The sequence below is a fragment of the Gigantopelta aegis genome, unplaced genomic scaffold (genome assembly GCF_016097555.1).
Source record: "Gigantopelta aegis isolate Gae_Host unplaced genomic scaffold, Gae_host_genome ctg1809_pilon_pilon, whole genome shotgun sequence".
In the NCBI taxonomy this organism is placed as follows: Eukaryota; Metazoa; Mollusca; class Gastropoda; order Neomphalida; family Peltospiridae; genus Gigantopelta; species Gigantopelta aegis.
Genome location: NW_024532790.1, coordinates 102,439 through 129,149, shown reverse-complemented (window position 1 = coordinate 129,149; position 26,711 = coordinate 102,439). Strand labels below are relative to the sequence as shown.

General features: G+C 31.9%; 1 protein-coding gene across 1 annotated transcript in view; it reads left to right on the top strand.

Moving 5' to 3' along the window:
* The first annotated feature begins 8,098 nt into the window (after positions 1-8,098).
* LOC121391150 (uncharacterized protein MG328-like) overlaps positions 8,099-26,711 on the top strand; it is a 55,041-nt gene continuing 36,428 nt past the window's right edge. The window contains exons 1-9 of the mRNA XM_041522872.1: positions 8,099-8,248; positions 8,536-8,635; positions 12,045-12,344; positions 12,926-12,970; positions 15,585-15,686; positions 20,603-20,647; positions 22,656-22,754; positions 25,018-25,086; positions 25,510-25,585. Coding sequence (XP_041378806.1) covers positions 8,099-8,248; positions 8,536-8,635; positions 12,045-12,344; positions 12,926-12,970; positions 15,585-15,686; positions 20,603-20,647; positions 22,656-22,754; positions 25,018-25,086; positions 25,510-25,585 — 986 coding nt within the window. The remainder of the gene's footprint in view (positions 8,249-8,535; positions 8,636-12,044; positions 12,345-12,925; positions 12,971-15,584; positions 15,687-20,602; positions 20,648-22,655; positions 22,755-25,017; positions 25,087-25,509; positions 25,586-26,711) is intronic.

The window sequence follows — 26,711 nt, the reverse complement described above, 5'->3', positions numbered from 1 at the left end:
TTACTTTGGTAGCTACATCTTTTGCAATTTCATCAAATAAGGCAAATTTCTCTTCTGTTGTATTAAAATCTAATGGAATGTTAAAGTGGAACAAAAAATGCAACACTAGTTGTAGTAAATGGATTGAAATTTAAAAATTATGATTAGACTGATTGATTTATAATTTCTTATTACTGAACAAATTCAGACACAGCAACAATACTTATTAGGTATTAATTGTAAACAAAGTTATAAAGCAATTGTTTACCTGTTTAATATAATCAAATGTTGTCTTGTTATCCTGGTCACTAGTAAACAACTCTAGATCATAAAATAACTTGAGTGTATCACAACATACATCCTCTATCTACAAAATACACACAAAGTTAATATCTAGTATCAAAAGTACAGTATCAAGTTCTAACTATACCTAACCTGACTTGGTAACAGTTCATGGAAGTAACATCACTACCACATATATCATCCTTCATACTGTGCTGGTCCTATAATTGAATTTGAAAGATTACAATGCTAACCAACTATTAGTGCATTTATAAAATATAAACTGAGTTTAATGTCATCTAATTCAAAAATGCTTTTTGACTACAATAATTGTTATATCACATTTATTACATATAATATAATATAGGCCTTTATATACTTGTTCAATTGGTGATTCTTCAACAGATGAAAGTATAGTACTGTCATGATCATGATCATGATCATTTAAAAGGTCTTCTTTATCAAAACTGTCAAAGGGGAATATATATTATATATTTAAAACACAACTGACTTGTGAATATGATCGCCTATGTTTAGCTTCGATTGTTTTCTGAGAATCAGTTTTTTCATTTTGAAGTCAAAGACCAGGTCATGTATCAGAAAAGTCTGTAAGATCTTTTACAATGGTTGTCGTGGTGCTTCAAGTAGTACGCAACCGTATTTCTAAAGATACGAACAACGGGTATTATACGGAAAGTAATGAATAATGATTATTAAAAATTATTATAAATTAAATATAAATTATAAATTGTAATTTAGTAAGAATCAGATTTCCACTAGTCACTGTAGAGAAGCATGTACTACTGATACTAGTGATACTATCTAATGATAGTACAAATAACAGGCATTAAATTTTGTTAACTGAGGTGTTTCGTTGTTATGGCGCTTGCAAGATCAGCTGAAGTATTTTCATCATAAAAGAGTGCTTAGTTTAGAGACAGTACTCAAATAGTTATCTAAAGGATGAGTTTAGGGTGACATATAATTATAAACTGTCAAATGAGATATTACGTTCATACTCTTTGTGGTGTCATCTTTAGTACTCTTTTAATGGTATCAATATAATAAATCAAATTGTCACTTTTTTGTTTCTGTTTCAGTATTTTTAAAGCATTTAAATGAGTTCTGTGTTTGAATTAAATAGTTTGTTTATAATTAGTTTATTTGTTGTGTTATGTATTTTTATATTCATAGTTACTGTAGGTGTCCCGTTTCCCAAAATCTATGAATACTAACAATACAATAATATTATTCATATACTGACACCATAAACAAGTCATTGTTATTTAATAGATTAAAAATCAATCTGATTATTATTGTCTTTTGTATGTACACTGAGAAGAGCAAGAGAGAAGGGAGCAATGGCATAGTGAGGAAATATGTATTAGTAGGACTCAAGAAATTTAGTCTAGAATGTCCAATGTCTATTCTTGTAATGTCAAAATGAAGTGTTATATTAGACAAACTGTTTACTTATATATATATTTTAGTTTCTGTTTCTGTGTGTTTCTTCCTTTGATGTATTAAATTGGTTTATATAATAAGAAGATCTAAAGAGCTAGAAAAAATATATGACAAGAAACAAAAGTGATTTATACTAGAGGTTTCTTGTCAAGTGTGCATGTGTTTTAATAATGGTTCTGTTAATGTTAGCATTCTTTAAATGCTATGAGTTCATCAGTTTAGTAGATATATGACAGTACACATGCACAAAACTGTTCTTCATCATCTAATAATGGAATAATGTTATTACTAATTATGTAATATCTTTTAGTATAAGTAATTTGGTCAGTGTTTATATTACAAGAATATTAATCTCTTCTCATTATGATATGTCGATTACATAATTATCTATTTTAGAAATTATAAAGACAAACACAAATTATACTTTAAAATATTGTTACAACATTTGACTTGTTAATGATCTTTAATAATAGCTGCATAATTATTATTAACTTTTATTGTTACACTGACAATATTAACATTGCTATATTCCAATATGTCTTATGTCTTGTAATACATTCAATATAAACACACATTATAATAGATGTTACCTTGATGTGGTAAGAGTTGTTGTTGAAATTATAAGATGGAATACAGATCGGTGATTCAAGTGGATACAAGGGCTATATGACTCTGATGACTATCCCAGGATTGTCCTGGGATAATCAATGAAACATCACAATTGTAATGCTAGCCAGATTGATTGGTCAACCCCACCATTTACCTAACTAGTACAATTATAATTCTAGTATCTGTCTATGTTGTCATGTAGAACTGTAAATCTTTGAAAACTACTACACATAAACACAGAAACAAACAATCATTGCAAGTTTTTGTAGAAGACAAAAGATAATGAAAATAAGACACGAAGCAGTGTGTGTCACAATTTTATTATTTGTGAGATTGATGAAAATGAGAAGTGAATGAAAAGAATGTCCAACATGGGTTTGTCTCTTGAATTTTGTAATACTTTTCATAAATTTGTGAGCCATTGGTTCAGTAATCCTATTCTCTAGTTCTTTAAAGGCAAGAGTGTTCTGGTAGTGAAAGAGGTTTAAATGCTCCATTTTACGTTCATCTCCTTCCAGAAGTGTTGTATTACAAGGTACAACACAAATACCAGCCAAATCATCACTACCAAATGTATCATGATTGTACATAGCAAGAAGAAGAACAGCACCATCTGTTTTGAGTTTGAGGGATCAGCAGTCCTAGTTATATAACATTAATATAATAATATTATTATGTGTATAATTACTGTAGCGTTTTTGTCTTTACATATCTTGTAGAGATGAAAATGTTGGAGCTTACAATTCAAATGTCTGTTGAAGATTAGATCTAATGTTTTCTTCTGCACATGGGTCTTAAGGGCTTTGTGTTTAGTAGCAGTAAATATTGTTGGTGGGTAGTAGGTATAATTTGACATAAGGGTCACTTTTCCCTATATCATTATTAGTTATATTATACTAGATTAATCAACTCACCAGTCACCACTACGATCTAGTCCATGTATATGCTCAGCAAACAATACTTCAACTACTAATGCCTTCTTTGTAGAGTCATAAATATGACTTATATGAAGGACACCAAGTTGATCCTTTGATTGGAGCCTTCAAAATATATATAAGTATTATTGTACAAATATAACAAACACTTCAATACCTGTTGTTTTACTAAGTCATTACAAAATTTCTTTATAATATCTTCTGTTGATTACACAGAGAGACTAAGATCATCCAACAAGGTCTACAAAAAATTTATTACATGTCATAAGCTTAGCTACTCACTTTGTAGTCCTCTGTCTCCAGTTCAGTATGTGATAATCCATTTCCATCAGCTTCAAAAAAAAGTCACTAAGTGTAGTTAGAGTTATCCTCAACTGCTTATAATTATGACGATTAACAAGCTGATTGTGTGACAACTTGATATGTTCTCCCTTTAACCCCATTGATAATATCACACCATATGTCTTTCATAATACTGGTATGAAAATAGTAACAGTACTGTATAGATATGATAGTTATTTGTTACCTTAGGAAGATTGGAGTCAATAAAGCTTGTCCTAATTTACCAATATATTAGAAGCAATGTAGTCCAAAAATGGCTCTAATGCCTAACACATAGTATTGATATTATATTGACATCTCCTGACTTAACTAACTTTGTCTGAAGGCATGTCATCACTAACACCAGGTAAATAAGCCAGTATAACTTGTGAAGTATTTCATTAACATTCTCTTGTCATATACAACTATACAGTGTGAAAGACTTGGTTTTAGCTCACACACAGGCCACATACCATACTACATGTGTAATGCATACCCATGATGAAGATCCAGATGTACCATCAGTAAAATCCTGTACTGGTGTTTCCTTTGATACTTCTCTCTGAGTCAGGTATTTCAGCTTCATAGTGCTGTATATTTTGTAGTACATCCAATAAAGCAGTTATATCAATACCATATGATTATAGTCCAAGAGGACACTCTATTGAAGTTAGCAGCACATTCCTCAGGTACTAGAAAACCACGCCTTATTAAATATTTGTGGTTTCAAGTATTTTTGATAGGGTGGAGCTGCAGTTGCTGTATACGGAAAACTTACAACAACATTGTATATAGGGTGGAGCTGCAGATACGGAAAACTTACAACAACATTGTGTGTAGGACAGAACATTCCATCGATTTAGTTAATATATTATAAATGATAGCCAATTAAATCCTCTCTAAACAGTTTGTTTAATAATTTTTTTTAAAATCACTTTTCATATTTTCTTAAAAACAAAATTTTTAGCATAAAATTGTTAGTATAAAACAATAATCAAGAAACTAGCACTGTAGTTACTGGTCTCCAGGAACGTTTGTCCTTAATTTCTTCCAATACATTGTTTTGCATACCAATTTAAAAAAACATTGGTTATTATAAACATTTACATGAATTTTATTACTGAGTTAAAAACAGTAGTTAAAAACAGTGACAAGCTTCACATTCTTATGTGCAAATATAAGATCATAATGGCTTGTCATATACAAGGTGACAACATCATTCAATGTGACTTCTTGATATACATCATTACAACGGTTCACAAAAAATGGACTCAATAGCCAGCAATAAGAGGAAATGTACTAAAATGAACAAATGGCCTTATTGCTGGGTGGTAAAGACACACCCATATCAAAACAACTGACGATAGTATTTGTATTAACTTGACACACTTGAATATCATATCGTCATTCACATTCAAAGTCTCAAAAGCCAGCAATAAGAGGAAATGTACTAAAAAGTGAACAAATGGCCTTATTGCTGGGTGGAAAAGACACACCCATATCAAAACAACTGACAATAAGGACACATGCCCTGACATCTACAGAAATGGTATATATATGTAAGGTATGTGAAAAGCATAGGTAAGATTTAACATTTACATTAGTCAATAAACTTAACAGTATGTGGCAAGTTATCTCATAATATCATATGATGAGGATGATTTTGAGGTAGAGACTGTTTATTACATGTTAACATTATTTATAAAAATAGTTGACAACTTACAAGAAATGGATCCTTAAAATAAGGTATGTTGTTCATGAAATGAGTACACTCATCATACATTAATACATTGTCTGTTAATATCTAGCTGTTCAGTAGCAGAAGTGCATATGGAAAATGTTCCACCAGATTACATAGAAACCATCAAAACTTATGTCAACTCAGGTACATAATAAATTACATAAATACTGAGTGATTATAATTTCAATCTTTGTCATCTTTAGGCTGTGATGGAGACAATGAAGTTAATTATATAATGGATCATAAGCATACTGTTCTATAAATTCTATGTTGATTGATATTTATAGAAGATTTAGAGGACAATGACATACTACTTCCATCATTTACATCTGAACCAGTAATAGATAAGGATGATATATTTTGTACTGAACAAAAATGGGGCAAGGAATTTTACCTTAAAAGTTATCCAAACTTAGACGTGACAAATCAGATCAGTATGTTATTCATATATGTGAATACTATAGATAATATTCTATCATTGTATCAGTGACTGCATATTTACAAGAGGGTTCATTAGAACAACAATCAAAGCAAATGAAGTATTTTACAAATATCATATAAAATTCCATGTTTTATAATACAAAAATAGCATACAATCAGACAACTATTAAATGGAGAATGTTATAGTGATTTTGTTAAAGTAAAGTATGTGGATAATGATTGGCCAATTGACCTTGATGATATGGTGAGAATATCAGTCTAACAAACAATTACTTCATACAGTTTCATGTAGGTAATAGAAATTAATTACTATTTACTTGCTTTGGCAAGTGATTTTCTAAAAAAAAAAACCTGTTTTCTATTTAAATGATTTTATGAAATCAATCGTCTGGCCAGAGGTAATTCCAGATAATAAGTCGTGAGCTATAACCTCATTGAATTATACTTATAGATTCTCACTTTGTTAATAATGGAGAAATTTCACTTTTCATATGAAAAGGCAGTTAAGTGCCTTTTACAAAGACAACTTCCCTGTATCCAAACACAAAGTTCTTGATTTTAAGTTATTAACTTGAACTCTATTGTAGTGATAGAAATGACATATTGCTGTATTTTAATATGAATCTGATAGTCATATTGATCAAATTTGTACTGAAATGCTTGAAAGAAAGTCAGAAATTTGAATATTAATTGGAAACCTTGAAGTTATACTGGACTTACAAACCAATCTTAAGCCAATAAGAGTCTCATATCCTACAACATAAGCACTTGATGCACAATCACAATGCTTTGGATCATGAGCAGAGTATACTACACTAATGTTGCTATTGCTACCTAGGCATCAATACAAAACACTGACCTTCAGGATCTTTCAGTGCAGTCTCATATCCAAAATAATACGATTTCCTTTAGCATTGTCATGTGGTGATGAGAGATTAATTAAGCTTCTGCAGCAGCACATTCAAATAAGGAATGCAAGGAATGCACATTAACTGCAGCAACACATACCGCGGTTTTAAGATCCACCTACAGGAATGTGCTGCTGCACGAATGTGCTGCTAACTCAACAGAATGTGCTGCTAACTTCAACAGAGTACAAATGTTTCAGTTATGGCTTAGGACCAACCCCAATGCTACAAGAAGACAAGTTATTAACACATTAAAAAGGAACCTATTAAAGAGATTACTGTTGCTGATAATTATAAAAAAGCATTACAGAGTGAGCCTTCTGGTAAGGGTAGACTATTTTTTTTAAAGAAAATACATTTAATTTTCTTTACCTTTCAATATAGCTCAAGTATTTGAAGATACAACTGATCAGATTGCACCATTAGATCAAAATGACAGAACTAGTGATGAACGCAGTGCTATTTGTATATTTCAATGTCACTTTGGAAGATTACAACAATCTTTACAGAATCTTATCGATGTAGCTCATATTCTTCATGATGAGAAGATAATATCAGAGAAAGTGCTTAATAATAGTATGGAAAATGCCTCACAGACACTATCAGACAGAAGAAGAATTCTGCTAACTGCTTTACGTGATGCTATTCACACCGACCACCAATTTCTAAAGGTGTTTGCTGAAGTGCTTTTAAAGTTCACTGAAAATGTACCATTAGCTAATGCTATTTGAAAGATTACAGTAAGTGTGTTAGTTTTTAATGCATATGTATGTAGTTAACCATTCACAGTCCATGTGTGGTGTGTGTGTTGTATGTCATTCATAATTAATAATATATTATACCTTCGGTAATTGTGTTCTCTTATAGGATCAATCATTGAAAATGACGGTCATGAAGATAAATACAATGATGGTAAATTATTAGATACTAGAACATAATCTTTATATAATATGCACCAAGTAAAAAAATGGGAAATTCATTATATTGTTAATTTTATATATTAAGTCTTTGCTGTAGATCTAGAGCCTGCTTTATCTGACAGAGAAATTGAGCAAGGACAGCCTACTACTGAGAGTCAAGGTAAGAAGATAGCATCCAACTGCATTATTTGATATCAATTTAGAAGTGATGTGTCAGTCATGTTGTTCCTATTGCTATGAAACCTGTTTTTAATGAAATAAGAAGCAAGTTTGGATGGTACTCTTTGAAGTCCGAAATGCTATTCTAAAGAAACCACCCCCATTAGAGAATGTGAAAATGTTACTTGAAGGCACTTATGTTGAGCTGAAGCCTCAAATAGCTCATGCTACCACCATTAATGAAGTTATCAAAATAGTACAAGATAAATGTACACTTATTGATATCAGTTATCTGGAATAATAGTTAAGGCATTTGACATCCAAGAAGCCAAAAGCCATATGGATGAATACAAAAGTGCAAAAGATCAGTTTTCTGAAACTGTGTCTGTTCATCTTTGTCTTGATGAAAGTTTTAAAAAAGCAAAATACCTCATCTTTCTCGATGTGAAACAGCCACGTTCACATTTGGACTGGGAACCTGAGAATTGTGTGATAAATGACATCAAAAAATTCTCTCTGAATGCTTTCAAAAACTCTCTCTATATGTTCAAGTTGAAATCATTAAAAAAACCAATTCTATTGAGGTGGTCTGTACATTTCCACTTAGTTTGGCTGTTCTCTCTTGATTGCTAAAGCTCAGGAGACTATTGACCATATTAAGAAGAGAGGATTGATTAGACTAAAAATTGGTCATTGCCTTATTTATGATAAAAGCAAAATGGACAAGGTATAATGACCATAAATGTAAATTTCATTTTTTATGTTCATGTTGATAGGAGGATGAAATAAGAGACCTTGAGAAGAAAGTAAATGATTTGAAAGACAGACTTAAGAAAGAGACAACTGAAAAAGACCAGAAGACAAAAGAATTGCAAGGTGATAATAGTGATAGATTGTTAAGTAGTCAATTAACTTTTTTAATCTGTTATAGATTCTAGCATTGAACTAGAGATGTTAAGGAAAGTGAGCAGAGGAAAAAACACTAGAGTACCAATCTGTTCTACAAAGAAAAGAAAGTAAGTTGTATGATACTAAGCTACTTTTCTAATAATTAATTTTTAATAGAAAAGATAAATCAGTTGACTAGAGAAAAAGAAGGTATTAAGTTATGCTACTTTAAATAATATGTATAGTATATATTTTTTTATTAGCTGCTAATAACTATTAGTAGACACACAAGAAGATGTAGAAAAACTGCAGGAAATAGTTTCAAGACTAGCTGGGAAACTAAATGAAAAAAAGGCAATGATCACAAATTGATAGAGAACAGAAAAGTAAAATATAAATACATTTATAATTGTTTTAGTACATGCTTCGTGTACATGAATATCCATTAGGTCTGATATCTCCATAGCAGAAGTAAGTGCTTGGTTCAAGTCTGACAAAGTCAAGTCAGACAAAGTCAAGTTTTAGCAGAGTCTTGATGAGATAGTAACTGATGAAACATCAGCAGACAAACAAAAAGAGATAAATCAGTTTACTAGAGAAAAAAAGGTATCAAGTTATGCTACTTTTAATAATGTGTATAGTATATATGTTTTTTATTAGCTGCTAATAAACTATTAGTAAGACACAAGAAAATCTAGAAATACTGCAGGAAAAAGTCTCAACACTAACTTCGCAATTAAATGAAAGAGAGACAAAGATCACCCAATTGATAGACAGCAGGAAAAGTAAAGTATAAATACATTTATAAGTTGTTTTAGTTCATGACTTCATATACAATGAATATCCATTAGGTCTGATATCTCGCATAGCGAAGTAAGCGATCAGTTTCAAGTCTGACAATCTTGAGTTTAGTCAAAACCTTAATGAGATAGTAACTGATGAAACAGAGGAAGTGGGAATATCAGCCACTCAAGGTATATACATGCTCATGTTGTATACTGTTGTCATGGCTATTTTTATTTATAATATCAACATTTATTCAGGCATATTAGTGATTATCATATTTTACCTCTGTAAATTGATGGTTTAAATAGATGTACAACTAGAAATGCAACATTCAGACTTTTCAATTGCTTTTATTAATTCATAATGAAAACTGACTTACAGCAGGTCAAAGGCCTGTACGAGCCCATAATCATGGATTGTGGAGTACCCCTATTGTGGTTTTCAGGCTACACCCTAGGTCACTTTTCTCACAAGCATTTTATGCCATAGCATATTACAGACAGGCAAATATCTACTACTTACCTCACTAAGAAAGATTGTATTCAAGTACTAATTAAGTGAAATAATCTTTCTGTTAAATGCCTACTTATTGCTGACTTTATTCACAAAGTAGTAAACATTTATAGCTACATCTAACTTGTTATTTTAACAGTAAATATTTATATAAATGTTATATCATTATGCTGCTTACTTGTATGCTAAAATGTTCATATAATAGGATACTCTGGATTTATTGAGTGGTGTGATGATAGAATTGTTGAGCTTAGCTCACCAAATATGGAGCAATGTAAAAAAGTAGTCACTAAATTAAAGGAAGAAAAACAATCAGCACAAGAATGGAGCATTCGCCTTAAAAAGTCATCTTCTAAAATTGCTCTAGCAATTATTAATGATCTTAATGAATGTGCAGTGACAACTCTTGATATACGATATACTCCATTGACTAGTTCTTTTATGTCTACACTATCAGACATTCTCAGCAAAAATAAAACATTAAAGAGATTAGTCTTTTTTGACTCTCCCATTTCCTGGTGGTGATATGAAGCAGCTAACTAGAGCTATCTCTACTAAACAATACACTTGAGGAGTTAGTCTTGGAATATGTTCCTGTCACAGATGAAGATACAACTTACTTGTCCGACATGTTAGAGACTAACCAAACGCTAAAGTTACTACGTCTCATTGCATGTAATATCACCGATAATGGCATTCACAATATCTGTGAAGGGCTAGTTAAAAACAAGCAATGACCAGATTGTTCTTCAGTAATAATCCTCAAATCATTCTGCTAGTACTAATGTAATAGTAGACCTAATGAAGAATACTAAATCGTTAAAAGAGCTACACCTTGCAGCTACTTCACTTGAAGAGAAGGACATTGAAACTATTTGTAATGCACTTGTTAAATTGATACAATGGAGATACTCATGTTGTCTAAAAAACATCAGAAGCATTGTCAACATTTGACTGTTATGATTATATTAAAAGCAAACTTCATTTTTGGTAATATAACAAACTCTGAAATGATACATATATAGTAGCTATTGTCGTAGAACACACAACACACAGTGTCTATTACTAACATTATGAATTTTGCTTTTTTACTGGTAGTTCTGATTTTACTTTTTTTAGTGATATTTATGATCTCTCTTTTATGTAACAGTTGTTGAATATTTATAACTCTCATTGTTGTTCTAAACTTTAACTATCTGATTTTTATTGTTGTTAGAAAGGCTTAGAGTGGGGTCTAGCAACAGTATTAAAGTAATACAAGCTGATCCTCAGAACATTTTGACACAAACAGTGTGCCACACTCTAAAACTGTCACTTCTGCTTCCATAAAATTAAGGATTGTTCAATACATAATTAAATTTAGCACCCTCAATAACACATTATGTTTAGCATCAAAACTATACTATTGCTTTCAACTTAATCTGCTCATGACAGAACTCATAATAAAAATGGAGTCTCATCCCCAGACTTGCTGTGAAGAGTGGGTACTCTGGGGATGAGACTATGGAGGGAATGAGTAGGTATACTTCCCACACAATGAATGAAAATTTGTATAGCCCAAGAGCAGTTACTGTTTTCATAGACAATGTAAACTATATTCTATACAATCTATGAAAATAGTAGTTACTTTCTGCACAAAATGTCAATTTTGGGGGTGAGGGGTACTGCTATTTCCCTCACATCTTGCACATCGCCTACATTTAATTTCTGGGGGAGAGAGACTCTGTAAGTGAAAAATTGTTCCTGCACAGATCTACTACTTTCAGCAATGCTACATCATTACGTCATTGCTATTAGTCTGTTAGAGAGCAGCAATCTCATCTATCCTCTTTATATAACGACAATATAAGACAGGAGAATCTTTAAACAAGTAGCTTTCCATCATAAACAGGTGTACTTGTCATCATATACATAAGATATATTCATTAGCAATAAAAAAAAAATTATTGCCATGTTTGCTCTCTGACACACCCATTCACTGATTAGCACAGAGTATCACTCCCATGAGATTATTTATGACTCGTGAATATTGTATCTATGCATGATTTCTATTATGGCGTGATTTGAGTTTTTTCATTGAGCCTCACCCTAACTTTAGCAATGGCTGAAAACAAGCTAGAAGAGAAACCGAACCTTGCTGAGTTAATCCAGCATGTTAGGGTTGGAAGTAAATGGCACCTGCTTGGTGTACTCCTCGAATTAGACGAAATTAAACTAAATGATATCAGAAGGATGAGAGAAGGCAGTGATTTTAAAGCATTAAAAATGTTTCAGTTGTGGCTTAAGACCAACCCCAATGCTACAAGAAGACAAGTTATTGACGCATTAAAAAAAGAACCTGTTAAAGAGATGACTGTTGCTGATAATTATGAAAAAATATTACAGAGTGAGCCTTCTGGTAAGGATAGATTATTTTCTTAAAGAAAATAATTTCAATTTTTTCACTTCTAATTATAGCTCAAGTATTTGAAGATACAACTGATCAGATTGCACCATTAGATCAAAGTGACAGAACTAGTTATGAACACAGTGCTATTAGCATATTTCAATGTCACTTTGGAAGACTACAACAATCTTTACAGAATCCTATCAGTGTAGCTCTTTTTCTTCATAATGAGAAGATAATATCAGAGGTGGTGCTTAATAGTGTCAAATCTGCTTCACAGACACTAGGAGACAGAAGAATAATTTGCTAACTGCTTTACAGGATGCTATTAACACCAACTACCAATTTCTAAAGGTGTTTGCTGAAGTGCTTTTTAAAGTTTACAGAAATGTACCATTAGCTAATGCTATTTTGAAGGACTACAGTAAGTGTGTGTGTATTTACTGCATATGTATGTATGTTGACCATACAGAGTTTAATTCCATGTTGTATTTATGTACATGTGCTTGCATGCATGTGTGTGTGTGTGTGTGGTGGGTGGGTGAGCGTATAATTAGTATATTTTATTTATGGATAATTGTGTTCTCTTATAGGAACAATTATTGAAAATGATACTGAAGTAGATGACTACTATGATGGTAAATATTATACTATGTAAATAAGTATCATCTTAAAATTGTTTTGGAATATACTGATCTCACAATAAACCTTTGAGTTGTGAAGATTAGAAAATTGGTAGCAGTGCCTTTATTATATAGAATTCAGAAGTATAACTTAAAAGCCAAAGAAGCATGATCAGTCATGCATTTGAATACCAGTTTCAGTTCAATATAGCACACACATGCAGACCTCATGCCAGTTATGAATATACATAAAGTCTGAGTTCTTAAATTGCTAGTTCCTTCATTACAAATAGTAGCGGTTTATATGGCCCTAATGACAAACTTTATCTTTTCTGTCATTGTTGATGGGTCTATAAACCTGCCAAGTTTAGATTTATATCCACACCTATTTGATAAACATATCACATGATCATTTGCTTGCTTGTTGTTGTTTGATTGTGTGTTATCTTCAGGACAATTATAACTAAACTATTGTCAATTGCCACACTTGTTGTTCATATTTTATGTTTGAAACATCATCTGTTGCCGATTCCCTTCAGTAGATTTTCATGAAGTTTGCAGTGATCAATGGATCTGCATGAAAGCTTGCTAAATATTAGGCTGACTAATATTACTGTATAATACTATGACTGTGTCCTAAGGTTTCTACTTTGTATTATAATACATATTTTCTTATACATAGTACCTACTTCTCCAAATATAACTATGGCTCCAAGTTTGAATCTATCTTTTTCTGATAATACTAGAACTGGTTAATATCATTATCACATTATGGCCTCTTGGCTTTATTTATGGCAGGATTGGTTAATATATACTTTCTTATAGGTAATGTAGAGTATTTGTCACTCTCAATACCAACATGAGATTGATCAGAGTTTAATAGAATAAGAGTCATTCTAAGAAATTGTGTAGTTGACTGATAAATTTGTACAAAGAACATGATATATACATATATGCACCAAATGAAAAATGGATCATGTGTTTGTTCATTGTTATAGCTCTAAAGCCTGCTTTACCTGACAGAGAAATTGAACTAGGACAGCCTACTACTGAGAGTCGAGAGTAAGATAATGATAACATGCAGCTACATTATTTGATCTCAATTTCAGAAGCAATTTCACATCATATTAACTCTTGCTATGAAACCTTTATTTTGTGAAATAAGGAGCAAGTTTGGAAGTACATTCTTTAGATTCGAAAAAGCTTTTTTAAAGAACTCTCCTCTCATAGAGGACCTCAAAACATTCCTTCAAGACATCTTCCCAGATCTAAAGCCTCAAATAGCACATGTTAACACCATTGGTGACATCCTAAATATAATACAGAAAAGTGTACACTTATTGATATCAATTACTTGGAAAGAATTGTTGAAGAATTTGACATCCGTGAAGCTAAAAGTTATATTGAGGCATACAAAAGTTATATGGAAGAGTTTTGTAGAACTGTATCTGTTAAGCTTTGTCTAGATGAAAGTTTTTTAATGTGAAGACTTTCATCTTCTCTCAAAGGTGAAACAGCCACTTTCATATTGGACTGGGATCTGACGACTGTATGATAAATGATATTGAAGATATCCTCTCTGTAGGTCTTGAAGAACAGTCTATAAATGTTCAAGTTGAAACCATTAAAACAATTAATATAGAAGTAGGACTTAAGAAAGTGGACAACTGAAAAAGACCAGAAGACAAAAGACTGCAAGGTTATAATAGTGATGGGTTTATTAAGTAGTCATTAACTCTTTCATCTGTTACAGATTTTAACATTGACTAAAAATGTTAAAGAAATGAATGGAGCAAAAACACTAGAGTACCAATCTGTTCTACAAAGAAGAAGGTAAGTTGTATGATACTAAAGCTACTTTTCTAATAATTAATTTTAATAGTAAAGATAGATAGTTGACTAGAGCAAAAGAAGGTATTAATTTATGCTACTTTTAATAATATGTATAGTATATATGTTTTTTTATTAGCTGCTAATAAGCTATTAGTAGACAGACAGAAGATTTAGAAAAACTGCGGAAATAGTTTCAAACTAACTGGGAACTAAATGAAAAAAAGACAATGATCACAAAATTGATAGAGACAGAAAAGTCAAAATATAAATACATTATAATTGTTTTTAGTTCTGGCTTCATGTACAATGATATCCATTAGGTCTGATATCTCGCATAGCAGAAGTAAGTGCTTGGTTCAAGTCTGACAAAGTCAGTCTGATGATCTTGAGTTTAGTCAAAGACTTGATGAGATAGTTACTTCGATGAAACATCAGCAGACGAACAAAAAGAGATAAATCAGTTGACTAGAGAAAAAGAAGGTATTAAGCTATGATACATTTAGTAATAATATATAGTATATATGTTTTTATTATATGTGCTAATAAACTATTATCCACACAGAAAATCTAGAATATTGCAGGAAAAAGTTTCTAAACTAACTTGGCAACTAATGAAGAGGAGAAAATATTACCCAATTGACAGAAAACCTGAAAGGTAAAAATATAAATACATTTATAATTGTTTTAGTTCATGACTTCATGTGCAATGAATATCCATTAGGCCTGATTGTCTTGCATAAGAGATAATGGTGCTAGATTATTAAGCAGTCAATTAACTCTTACAATCTGTTACCAGACTCTAACAAGAAACTAGAAAATGCAAAGAAGATGAGCAGAGCAAAAACACTAGAGATAGAGAAGTACCGAGTGAGATTTGTTCAACAGCAAGAAAAAGAAAGTAAGCTGTATGATATTAAGCTACTTTTCTAATAATTAATAATGTTATAATGACAAGGAGAGATCAATCATTGAGTAGAGAAAAAGAAGTATTTCAGTTACGCTACTTTTAGTAATATGTATAGTTATTATGTTTTATTAGCTACTGATAACAAGTAGTATACACACAGAGAAAATCAAGAAATTCTGCAGGAAAAAGCTTCACCACTACTTGCCAATTAAACAAAAACAGACAAAGATACCCCCAATTGATAGAGAGCAGGAAAGGTATGGTAAACTTCAATGATGAGAATAAATCATGACTTATGTATTCACATGAAAGGAGTCACATATTATAGCTTTTATTAATATATTTTTTACATGTAATGTAGAGAACCATTTCTCTTTGTACCTGTCACACTGTTTTACTATGACAATTTAATTATTATAATTATTAATTTTTAATACCATTCATTGTAAAATTAATTTTTTACACAATGTTTCATAATTAGAGGGCATATAGTTACAATAAAAATGTGACTGCATACTTAAACAGTTTATAAAACCATCACAACACATTACTGTCTATATATTTTTAGGTTTAGAAACGTTAAAACAAACTGATTCATTAATTCAAGAAAAGGAGAAAACAGCACACAAGTATCTATTATAGCAGGTGTTACAGCAGTGACTACTAAAGATGTTGAATGTCAGTTTAATTCTTTGTTCCTTCTCTTGGTACGTCAATAAATTATCTATTATATTGTCATATTGATATTTTTTACATATTAGATCAACTAGAGTATCTTGATGGTAACTGGTGTTCATTTAGCAGGTAAAAAACTATTCCTTATACAAGGAGAATCTACTCATTTATTAAATTGGGAGGAGTATGGCTTAAAGGATTAATGTACCTCATGAACAAATACATCCTGGAGAAATATGGAAATATCTATTGCAGCAATTGTAGGGGGAAAGTTTGAGTTTCCCTGGTACATCACTAGTCAGTGCTGTTTACGCCATTTTCTGTTTCGCAGAGCCTCCTCACCTAACTGTCCAGTTATCCATTCAACATTGTGTCTTTAGAGACACCAAGAACACACTAGTTACCTCAGTTTTTGTTACAGCTGATCTCTATCAACCTGTACTACCATACAAGTTTAAGCTAGAGCAAGGAGGGCAGTTCTATCCTAGAGACCAATATGGCAGTATTTCTACTCAGTTCTCTTTAAAAGCAATTGTTAAAGCTGTCTTCCGAGACCAATAAGATGGCTATTAGTTTATGAAGATGATGAAGATAGTACTAGTCCTGAACAGTTCCTCTGTCACAATCTTCATCATCTGATGATTCTCTTTTTGTGGATGCCTCAGAAGTAACAGTTTCTATGATGAACAAAGGTTTTTAAACAACATATTTTTATAGTTTTCATCATATTAATATTTCATTAGATGAGTCTTCTTTAAGATGTTCTCCAGTCAATCTGTATGTTGGTCAAATAGTGTATTGAAGTGAGAAAGCCAAACTCAATGGTTGATGAGATTTTTGGTTTCACTCACATCTTGATGCTCTTTTACAGGTAAGAGTTTTTAGTACTAGTGACTCTGATATTTGTTTCTAATTATATACAGTATATTCACACTTCACTTCCAAATGCCAAAAAAGATGTCCATATATTACTTCAAATTTCAAGAGGAGAATGGATATATTGAATTAATTATTAGAGAAGAAGATCATCCTTTTCCTCAAGGATGGAATAAATCCACTTTATCCACATTTCTATCCTACTAGGGGTACATGACAATGTTTTTAATAACTAGATAGCATTATATTCTCATAACATAGATTAGTCAAGTTGATGTAGACATGTTAAGTGATCAAATTCCTCCTCAGTTTTCCTTCCTGTTTGATGACAGTGTCTGCTACTCCCAGTGATACTACTGCCCATTACTTCAATATCGTATCACTTTAATGGGATCAAGTTAAATGTCATTAACGAAGGAGAAGCCCTCATTCCAAGATTTGCATTGTACGATCTCTTGGTAAGGAATAACCAATCGACTAATATCATTAATCTCTTTCATTTTTATAGCTACTAGTACAAGACAATCTGTAAGAGGATTAGAAAATACTGATAGTAAGTTCATCATGTAATTGTGTTGTTGCTATGGTCGCGAAAACATGAATAACTTACTTATACATCTTTAGCTTTATAAAAATGTGATTAACTATATTAACATTGTAATTACTATTCATCATTGGAGCTCCAATTTAAATCATTAATACTTTAAAACTTTTTTCACCGTAAAAATATAAACGTAAGATTTAACAGCTGTATGTTTTGTCTCTTTACTCTAGAGATGGTACTCAAACTGTGAAATAGGTAGAAGGGCATTAGTTCAATGTACCGATGTTATTGTTTGAGTCTAACATTGACCCCATCGCCCTAGCAAGGAGACTGTATTCAAAAGAAATTATTTCTGATGATGTTTACAAAATTGTTAAAGGACAAGAAACAGGATATACTAGTACTGATCGTCTTGACTATATTCTGGATGATCTAAAGGATCGTGTCAAACACGATGCTGTGCCTTCACATTTTTTTAGATTATTTTGAGAGATGATAGTTTAAATCGACAAGATTTAGCTGACAAAATAATGTCAAAATATAAAGTTATGATATATGAAATGCTTACTTTATTAATTACTCTTTCTTGATTTAGAATTGTCTACATGAAAGTTAAATTAATCACTTTAATTTCACTATCAAACAAACATTTTACACACGGATTATAAACACAATTATGATGATAATGTTTTGTTTGTTATTGTCAAGTTTGTATAATTTATTGTTTTTTTACGCCAAAAATTGTTAGAAATGTTAAAATGATCTAATTGAGTTATAATGTATTTATTTTGATCATACATTTGACATTATTCTCCTTCTGGTAAATTACCATTCTGTAATTGCTCTAACTTATAGAATGCTCTGATTTCTACCATTCCACTCTTTAGAAAACTCCTGTATTCTCCTATCTCTAGTATGGTGTGCCTTCTGCGTCAAATTAATATCACGATAAGGTGAGTAGTTCTCTACTGACATAAGCTTGAGTTTTTAGATAGAGTTAGAAAGGCTTAGAGTGGGGTCTAGCAACAATATTAAAGTAATATAAAAGCTGATTCCTCAAAACATTTTGACACAACGAGTGTCACACTCTAAAACTGTCCATACTCCACTTCTGCTTCCATAAAATTAAATTAAGGATGTTCAATATATAATTAAATTTAGCACCCTCAATAACACATCATTATGATTACATCAAAACTATAACTATTGCTATCACTTCATCTGCTCATAGCATGACAGGACTCATAATAAAAATGGAGGGAAGATAGTCTCATCCCCAGACTTGTTGTGAGTAGTGGAGTGAGACAATAGAGGGAATGAGTAGGTATCTTACATAATAAATGAAAATTTGTGTAGTCCAAGAGCAGTTACTGTTTTCATAGACAATGTAACTATATTTCTATAACAATCTATGAAAATATAGTTAGCTTTCTGCACCAAATGTCAATTTTGGGGGTGTGAGAGGTACTTGGTATTTCCCTCACATCTTGCATCGCCTACGTTTAATTTCTGGGGAGGGAGACTCTGTAAATGAAAAATTGCTCCCTGCACAGATCTGTACTGTACTAGTCAAAATCCTTTCAGCTAGCAATGCTACATCATTATGTCATTGCTATTAGTCTATTAGAGTGCAGCAATCTCATCTATCCTCATTATATGGGACACATATAAGACCGGAGAATCTTCAAACAATAGCTTTCCATCATAAACAGGTATACTTGTCGTCATATACATAAGATACATTCGTTAGCAATAAAAAAATTATTGCCATGTTTGCTCTCTGACACACCCCATTCACTGATTAGCACAGAGTATCACATCCCAAGAAACTTGAGATTATTTATGACTCGTGAATATTGTATCTATGCATAATTTCTATATAAGAAAGGTGGGCGTGATTTGAGTTTTTCATTGAGCCCACCTAACTTAGCAATGGCTGAAACAAGCTAGAAGAGAAACCGAACCTTGCTGAGTTAATCCAGCATGTAAGGGTTGGAAGTAAATGGCACCTGCTTGGTGTACTCCTCGAATTAGACGGAATTAAACTAAATGATATCAGTGAGATGAGAGAAGGCAGTGATTTTAAAGCATTAAAAATGTTTCAGTTGTGGCTTGAGACCAACCCCAATGCTACAAGAAGACAAAGTTATTGACGCATTAAAAAAAGAACCTGTTAAAGAGATGACTGTTGCTGATAATATTGAAAAATATTACAGAGTGAGCCTTCTGGTAAGGATAGACTATTTCTTAAAGAAAATAATTTCAATTTTTTTCACTTCTAATTATAGCTCAAAGTATTTGAAGATACAACTGATCAGTTTCCACCATTAGATCAAAGTGACAGAACTAGTTATGAACACAGTGCTATAGCATATTTCAATGTCACTTTGGAAGACTACAACAATCTTTACAGGATCCTATCAGTGTAGCTCTTTTTCTTCATAATGAGAAGAGATAATATCAGAGGTGGTACTTAATAGTGTCAAATCTGCTTCACCGACACTAGAAGACAGAAGAAAATTTTTTGCTAACTGCTTTACAGGATGCATTCACAACGACTACCCAATTTCTAAGATGTTTGCTAAATTGCTTTTAGAGTTCCTGAAATGTACCATTAGCTAATGCTATTTTGAAGGACTACATAAGTGTGGGGGTATTTACTGCAATGTATGGCATGCACAGTTTAATTGTATGTGTGGTGTTAATTATTTTATGTACATGTGCTTCCATGTGTATGTGTGTGGTGTGTACAATGGTGGGTGAGTGTATAATTAGTATATTTTGAATTATGGGTAATTGTGTTCTCTTATAGGAACAATTATTGAAAATGATACTGAAGTAGATGACTACTATGATGGTAAATATTATACTATGTAAATAAATATCATCTTAAAATTGTTTTGGAATATACTGATCTCACAATAAAACCTTTGAGTTGTGAAGATTAGAAAGTTGGTAGCATGCCTTTATTATATAGAATTCAGAAGTATAACTTAAAAGCCAAAGAAGCATGATCAGTCATGCATTTTGAATACCAGTTTCAGTTCAATATAGCACACACAGACCTCATGCCAGTTATGAATATACATAGAGTCGAGTGCTTAAATTTGCTAGTTCCTTCATTACAACTAACATAGTAGCAGGTTTATATGGGATCTTATGACAAGCTTTATAGTTTTCTTTCATTGTTGATGGGTCTATAAATCTGACAAATTTAGGTTTATATCCACATTGCCTACTTGATAAACGTATCACATGATCATTTGCTTACTCATTGTTGTTTGATTGTTTGTTATTTTCAGGACCATTGTGGCCTAAACTATTGTCAATTGCAAACCTATTGTATTTCAACGTCCATATTTTATGATATTACATCAGTTAGAAACAACACCTATTGCCTATTCCATTCAGTAGATTTCATGCAGTTGCAATGATTAATGTAACTTCATGAAAGCTTGCTGAATAAAATATTAGCTAACTAACATTAATATATCATGCTATAACTGTGTCTAGAATTCTACTTTGCATTATAATATGTATTTTCTTACACATAGTACCTACTTCTCCAGACATAGCTATGGCTATCAAAACTCCTGATCAATCTCATGTTGGTATTGAGAGTGACAAATACTCTTCAATACCTATAGAAAGCATATATTAACTGATCCTCCCCCCTAAATGAAGCCAAGAGACCATCATGTGATAATGATGCTAACGGTTTGGTATTATCAGAAAAAGAAAGATTTGAATTCAACCCTGAGAATGAGAGTCAATCTAAGAAATTGTGTGAGTTGACTGAAAAATGTCAGTATAAAATTTGTACAAAGAACAGGATATATATGTATATGCATCAAAATGAAAATGGATAACCATAATTATCCATTTATTTATTGTTATAGCTCTAGAGCCTGCTTTACCTGATGAGGCTAAGACAGACTGAGAGGTCAGAGTAAGATAATGATAACATGCAGCTACATTATTTGATCTCAATTTCAGTAGCAATTTCACATCATATTACTCCTGCTATGAAACCTTTATTTAGTGAAATAGGAGCAAGTTTGGAAGGACATTCTTTAGAGTTCGAAAAGCTTTTTTTAAAGAATTCTCCTCTCATAGAAGACCTCAAAACATTCCTTCAAGACATCTTCCCAGGTTTGAAGCCTCAAATAGCACATGTTAACACCATTGACGACATTCTAAATATAATACGAGAAACAGTGTACACTTATTGATATCAATTACTTGGAAATAATTGTTGAAGAATTTGACATCCGTGAAGCTAAAAGTTATATTGAGGCATACAAAAGTTATATGGAAGAGTTTTTGTAGAACTGTATCTGTTAAGCTTTGTCTAGATGAAAGTTTTAATGTGAAGACTTTCATCTTCTCTCAAAGGTGAAACAGCCACTTTCATATTGGACTGGGATCCTGACAATTATACAATAAATGATATTAAAGAAATCCTCTCTGTATGTCTTCAAGAACTCTCTATCCATGTTCAAGTTGAAACCACTAAAAAAGCCATTCTATTGAGGTGGTCTGTCATTTTCGCTTAGTTTGGCTGTTCTATTGATTGCTAAAGCTCAGGAAACTATTGATTGTGTTAAGAAGAGAGGATTGATCAAACTAAAAATTGGTCATTGCCTTGTTTTTGATAAAAGCAAAATGGACAAGGTATTAAGATAAAAATACAAATTTCATTTTTTATGTTCATGTTGATAGGAGATGACATAAGAGATCTTGAGAAGAAAGTAAATGAATTAGAAGACAGACTTAAGAAAGTGACAGCTGAAAAAGACGAGAAGACAAAGGTATAATGGTGATGGATTATTAAGCAGTCAATTAACTCTTTCAATCTGTTACAGATTTTAACATGGAACTAGAAATGTTAAAGAAAGTGAGCAGAGCAAAAACACAAGAGACAGAGCAGTACCAAGTGACATCTGTTCTACAAGGAAAAGAATGTAAGCTCTATAATGTTAAGCTACCTTTCTAATAATTAATAATATTAGTAGACAGACAAGAAGAGATAAATCAATTGACTAGAGAAAAAGAAGGTATTAAGTTATGCTACTTTTAGTAATATATATAGGATATGATTTTATTAGCTGCTAATAAACTATTAGTAGACACACAAGAAAATCTAGAAATACAGCGGGAAAAAGTCTCTACACTAACTGGGCAACTAAATGAAAGAGAGAAAAAGATTACCCAATTGGTAGAGAACATAAAAGGTAAAAATTTATAGACATCTCTAATTGTTGAGTTCATGACTTCATGTACAATGAATATTCATTAGGCCTGAAATCTCGTATAGCAGAGGTAAGTGCTCGGTTTAAGTCAGACAACATGAAGTTTAGTCAAAGACTTGATGAGATAGTAACTGATAAAACACAGGGAAATGGGAATATCAGGTATATACATGGTCATATTGTGTATTATTGTCTTAGCTATTTTTATTTATAACATAAACATTTATTCAGGCATTTCAATGATAACCTTATTATTGTCTCTGAATGCAACATCCAAAACAATACTTACAGGTCAAGGGCCTGTAGGAGCCCATAATAATGGACTGTAGAGTATCCCAAGTATTGATTTTGGGCCACATCCTAAGGCACTTTTCTCACAAGTATTACATGTCATAGCATCCTATTTACAGGCAAATATCTATTACTTACCTCACTAAGAAAGATGTATTCAAGTATGAATGAAATTAAATAGTCTTCTGTTAAATGCCTACTTATTGCTGGTTTTATTCATAGAGTAGTAAACATTTGTAGGTACATGTAAGTTTTTATTAACAATAAAAAAATTATACAAAAATGTTATATTGTTATTCTCCATGCTTGTATGTTAAAATTTTCATTTAATAGGATACACTGGTGATATTGAGTGGTGTGATGATAGAATTGTTAAGCTTAACTTACCAAATATGGAACAATGTGAAGAAGTAGTCACTAAATTAAAGGAAGAAAAACAGTTAGGACAAGAATGGAGCATTCACCTTAAAAAGTCATCTTCTAAAGTTGCTCTAGTGATTATTAGTGACCTCAATGAGTGTGCAGTGACAACTCTTGATATACGATATACTCCATTGACTAGTTCTTTTATGTCTACACTATCCGACATTCTCAGCGAAAATAAAACATTGAAGAGATTAGTCTTTTTTGACTCTCCATTTCCTGGTGGTGATATGAAGCAGCTAAGTACAGCTATCTCTACTAACAATACACTTGAGGAGTTAGTCTTGGAATATGTTCATGTCACAGATGAAGACACAACTTATTTGTCCGACATGTTAAAGAATAACCAAACATTAAAGTTATTACGTCTTTTAACATGTAATATCACTGATAATGGCATTCACAATATACATGAAGGGCTGGTTAAAAATAAAGCAATGACAAGATTGCTCTTCAGTAATAATCCTCAAATCACATCTGCTAGTACCAATGTAATAGTAGACCTAATGAAGAATACTAAATCGTTAAAAGAGCTACATCTTGCAGCTACTTCACTTGAAGAGAAGGACATTGAAACTATTTGTAATGCACTTGTTAAAGTTGATACAATGGAGATACTAATGTTGTCCAAAAGACATCAGGTGCATTGTCAGACATTAGACTGGTATGATGATATTAAAAGCAAACTTCATTTTTGGTAATATAACAAACTCTGAAACAATACATATACAATAGCTATAGTCTGTATAACACACAACACACATAGTGTCTATTACTAACATTATGAATTTTGCTTTTTCTTACTGGTAGCTATGATTTTACTTTTTACTTTAGTTTTTTAGTGATATTTAGGATCTTTATTTTATGTAACAGTTGTTTTGTTGTTCTAAACTTTAATTATGAGTTTCCTCGTTGTTATACTTGCATTTCCTTTCTTTTCATTAAAAACTGTCCTATTTAAACTTTTGTATCTATTTTTTGAAGGTCATACCAAATTTAATATCCAAATGTTAACTCTGTGTCTGCTGTTGAATAATCTAAAACGTTCTTACTGGCATCTAGGATTTTACTACTAGTGTCTGTTATTATAATCTCTGTGACAGAATAAACATGTTTAACTCAAGAAAACGACAAAGAGAAGATAAACAAACAACAGAGGAAACATCAAGTGAAAAAAAGGAAGACATGATAGAGAAAACAAGTATGTATGAGTTTATAACATTATTGATGTTTCTATATGTATGTCTTGTTAATTATACAGACCAAGATGAGGATGATATAAAAGAGTTTCAAAGAGATTCTTTCAATATGATAACAAATCGTGAATTGGGTGAGTTGAAAGTACATTAATTAAACAAAGTCTGAAGAATATCATCATTTGAAAATTCCTTTATGTAATTTAATTTAGATATTAGTGACTTAAAAGATGTTATTGAAGCCTTGAAACAAGGCTACTTTCCAAACCATAAATTTATCCATCTTGGTCTTCAATTGGGTCTACTACAACCTACTTTAGCTGATATTAAAGCAAACCATAAAGATGATGTGGAGAGCTGTCTTTGGGAATGTTTAACTTAATGGTTGCGTAAAGCTGACAAGGTTACTGAGAATGAAGGTCCTACTAGGAAGTCGTTAGTTCATGCTCTACACAAAATCGAAGAAAATTTTACTGCTGAAAAAAATAATGGAATTTAGTGAGAACTTCAACAATGGACATGTCAGAACATTTCACTTATTACTTTTTTTCTTGTAGAATTCTCTACTCCAGCATGCCAAATGTTGCAGAAAGTCAATGAGAATTTTATTGCTGAGAACACAAGAGACCATTGGTAGAAAGTAAGTCAAAGGAATACTGTGTAGTGGATAATTTTGGAGAGAGAAGATGGTACCTTCTACCACTAATACTGAGTCTTCATTATCAATATGGAATAATGGGTTTGGTGGTGTGTAAACATGTCATCAGAACCACCTACTGAGTTTGATTTGTTGCAACATCTAATTATTGAGTCAAAGTGATTAGAGTAGGTGCTGTTTCTGATGCTCAAGACTTACATTATCTCTTAGATCCACATGCTAAGAACATTGAAGATGATGGTAACCATCTCCGAAAAAGTTTCTCCCTCGACTCTGTCATGCAATAAATAAAGCTGGTAGCCATGGTTTGAAAGTGATTATTACATTAACTGATTTACCAGGTGCTCCATTTCAAAGCAAATATGGACCAAGTTTTGGGAGTCTGAAAAGGTCAGAGTCCAAGCAGCCAATTTTGGGGTTGATTGTTGAAGCACTGGTAGATGTGAATGAGTTGTCATTCTTACCTCTTGTTTGTTTGCTAACTCTCAGAGAAACAAGAAGAGATTGAGAAGTTGACCAGAGAGAAAAAAGGTAAGCTTTAATACTGTTAGTAGTACACACCATATATGGTTATGTTCTATAGCTACTGATAAAGTATTAGTAGAGAAACAAGAAGAGATTGAGAAGTTGACCAGAGAGAGAAAAAGTAAGCTAAAGTATTGAGGCACTTTATCCACTAAAGATTCTTACATTGCTTATTCATTTCATATATATACTCACCCTCATCTCACTTTACAATGACAATTGGTAGTCCAGGTTACATGTATCCTGGTTTTATACAATCTTGGCTTGATTGTCCTTAAATTGTTGTTATAGTTGATACAGTTATTAATATTGGTTCAAAGCCTGTATTTGTTGATTGTGAAGAAGGGGAATTCATTCATTCAGTTACAGAAAGTCAGAAAAAAAAAACTTTAAAATCACCAGCACTAATAGTTACTCATACATATGGTATTGCTGCAAATTGTGAAGAACTTGTGTCATTTTGTAAAGAAAAGAGTTTAGTGTTCATAGAAGACATTGCTGAGGCAATTGGTACTGACTACAAAGAAAAAATGGTTGGGACATTGGTGATTTTGTTTGTGCCAGTTTGTATGCTAA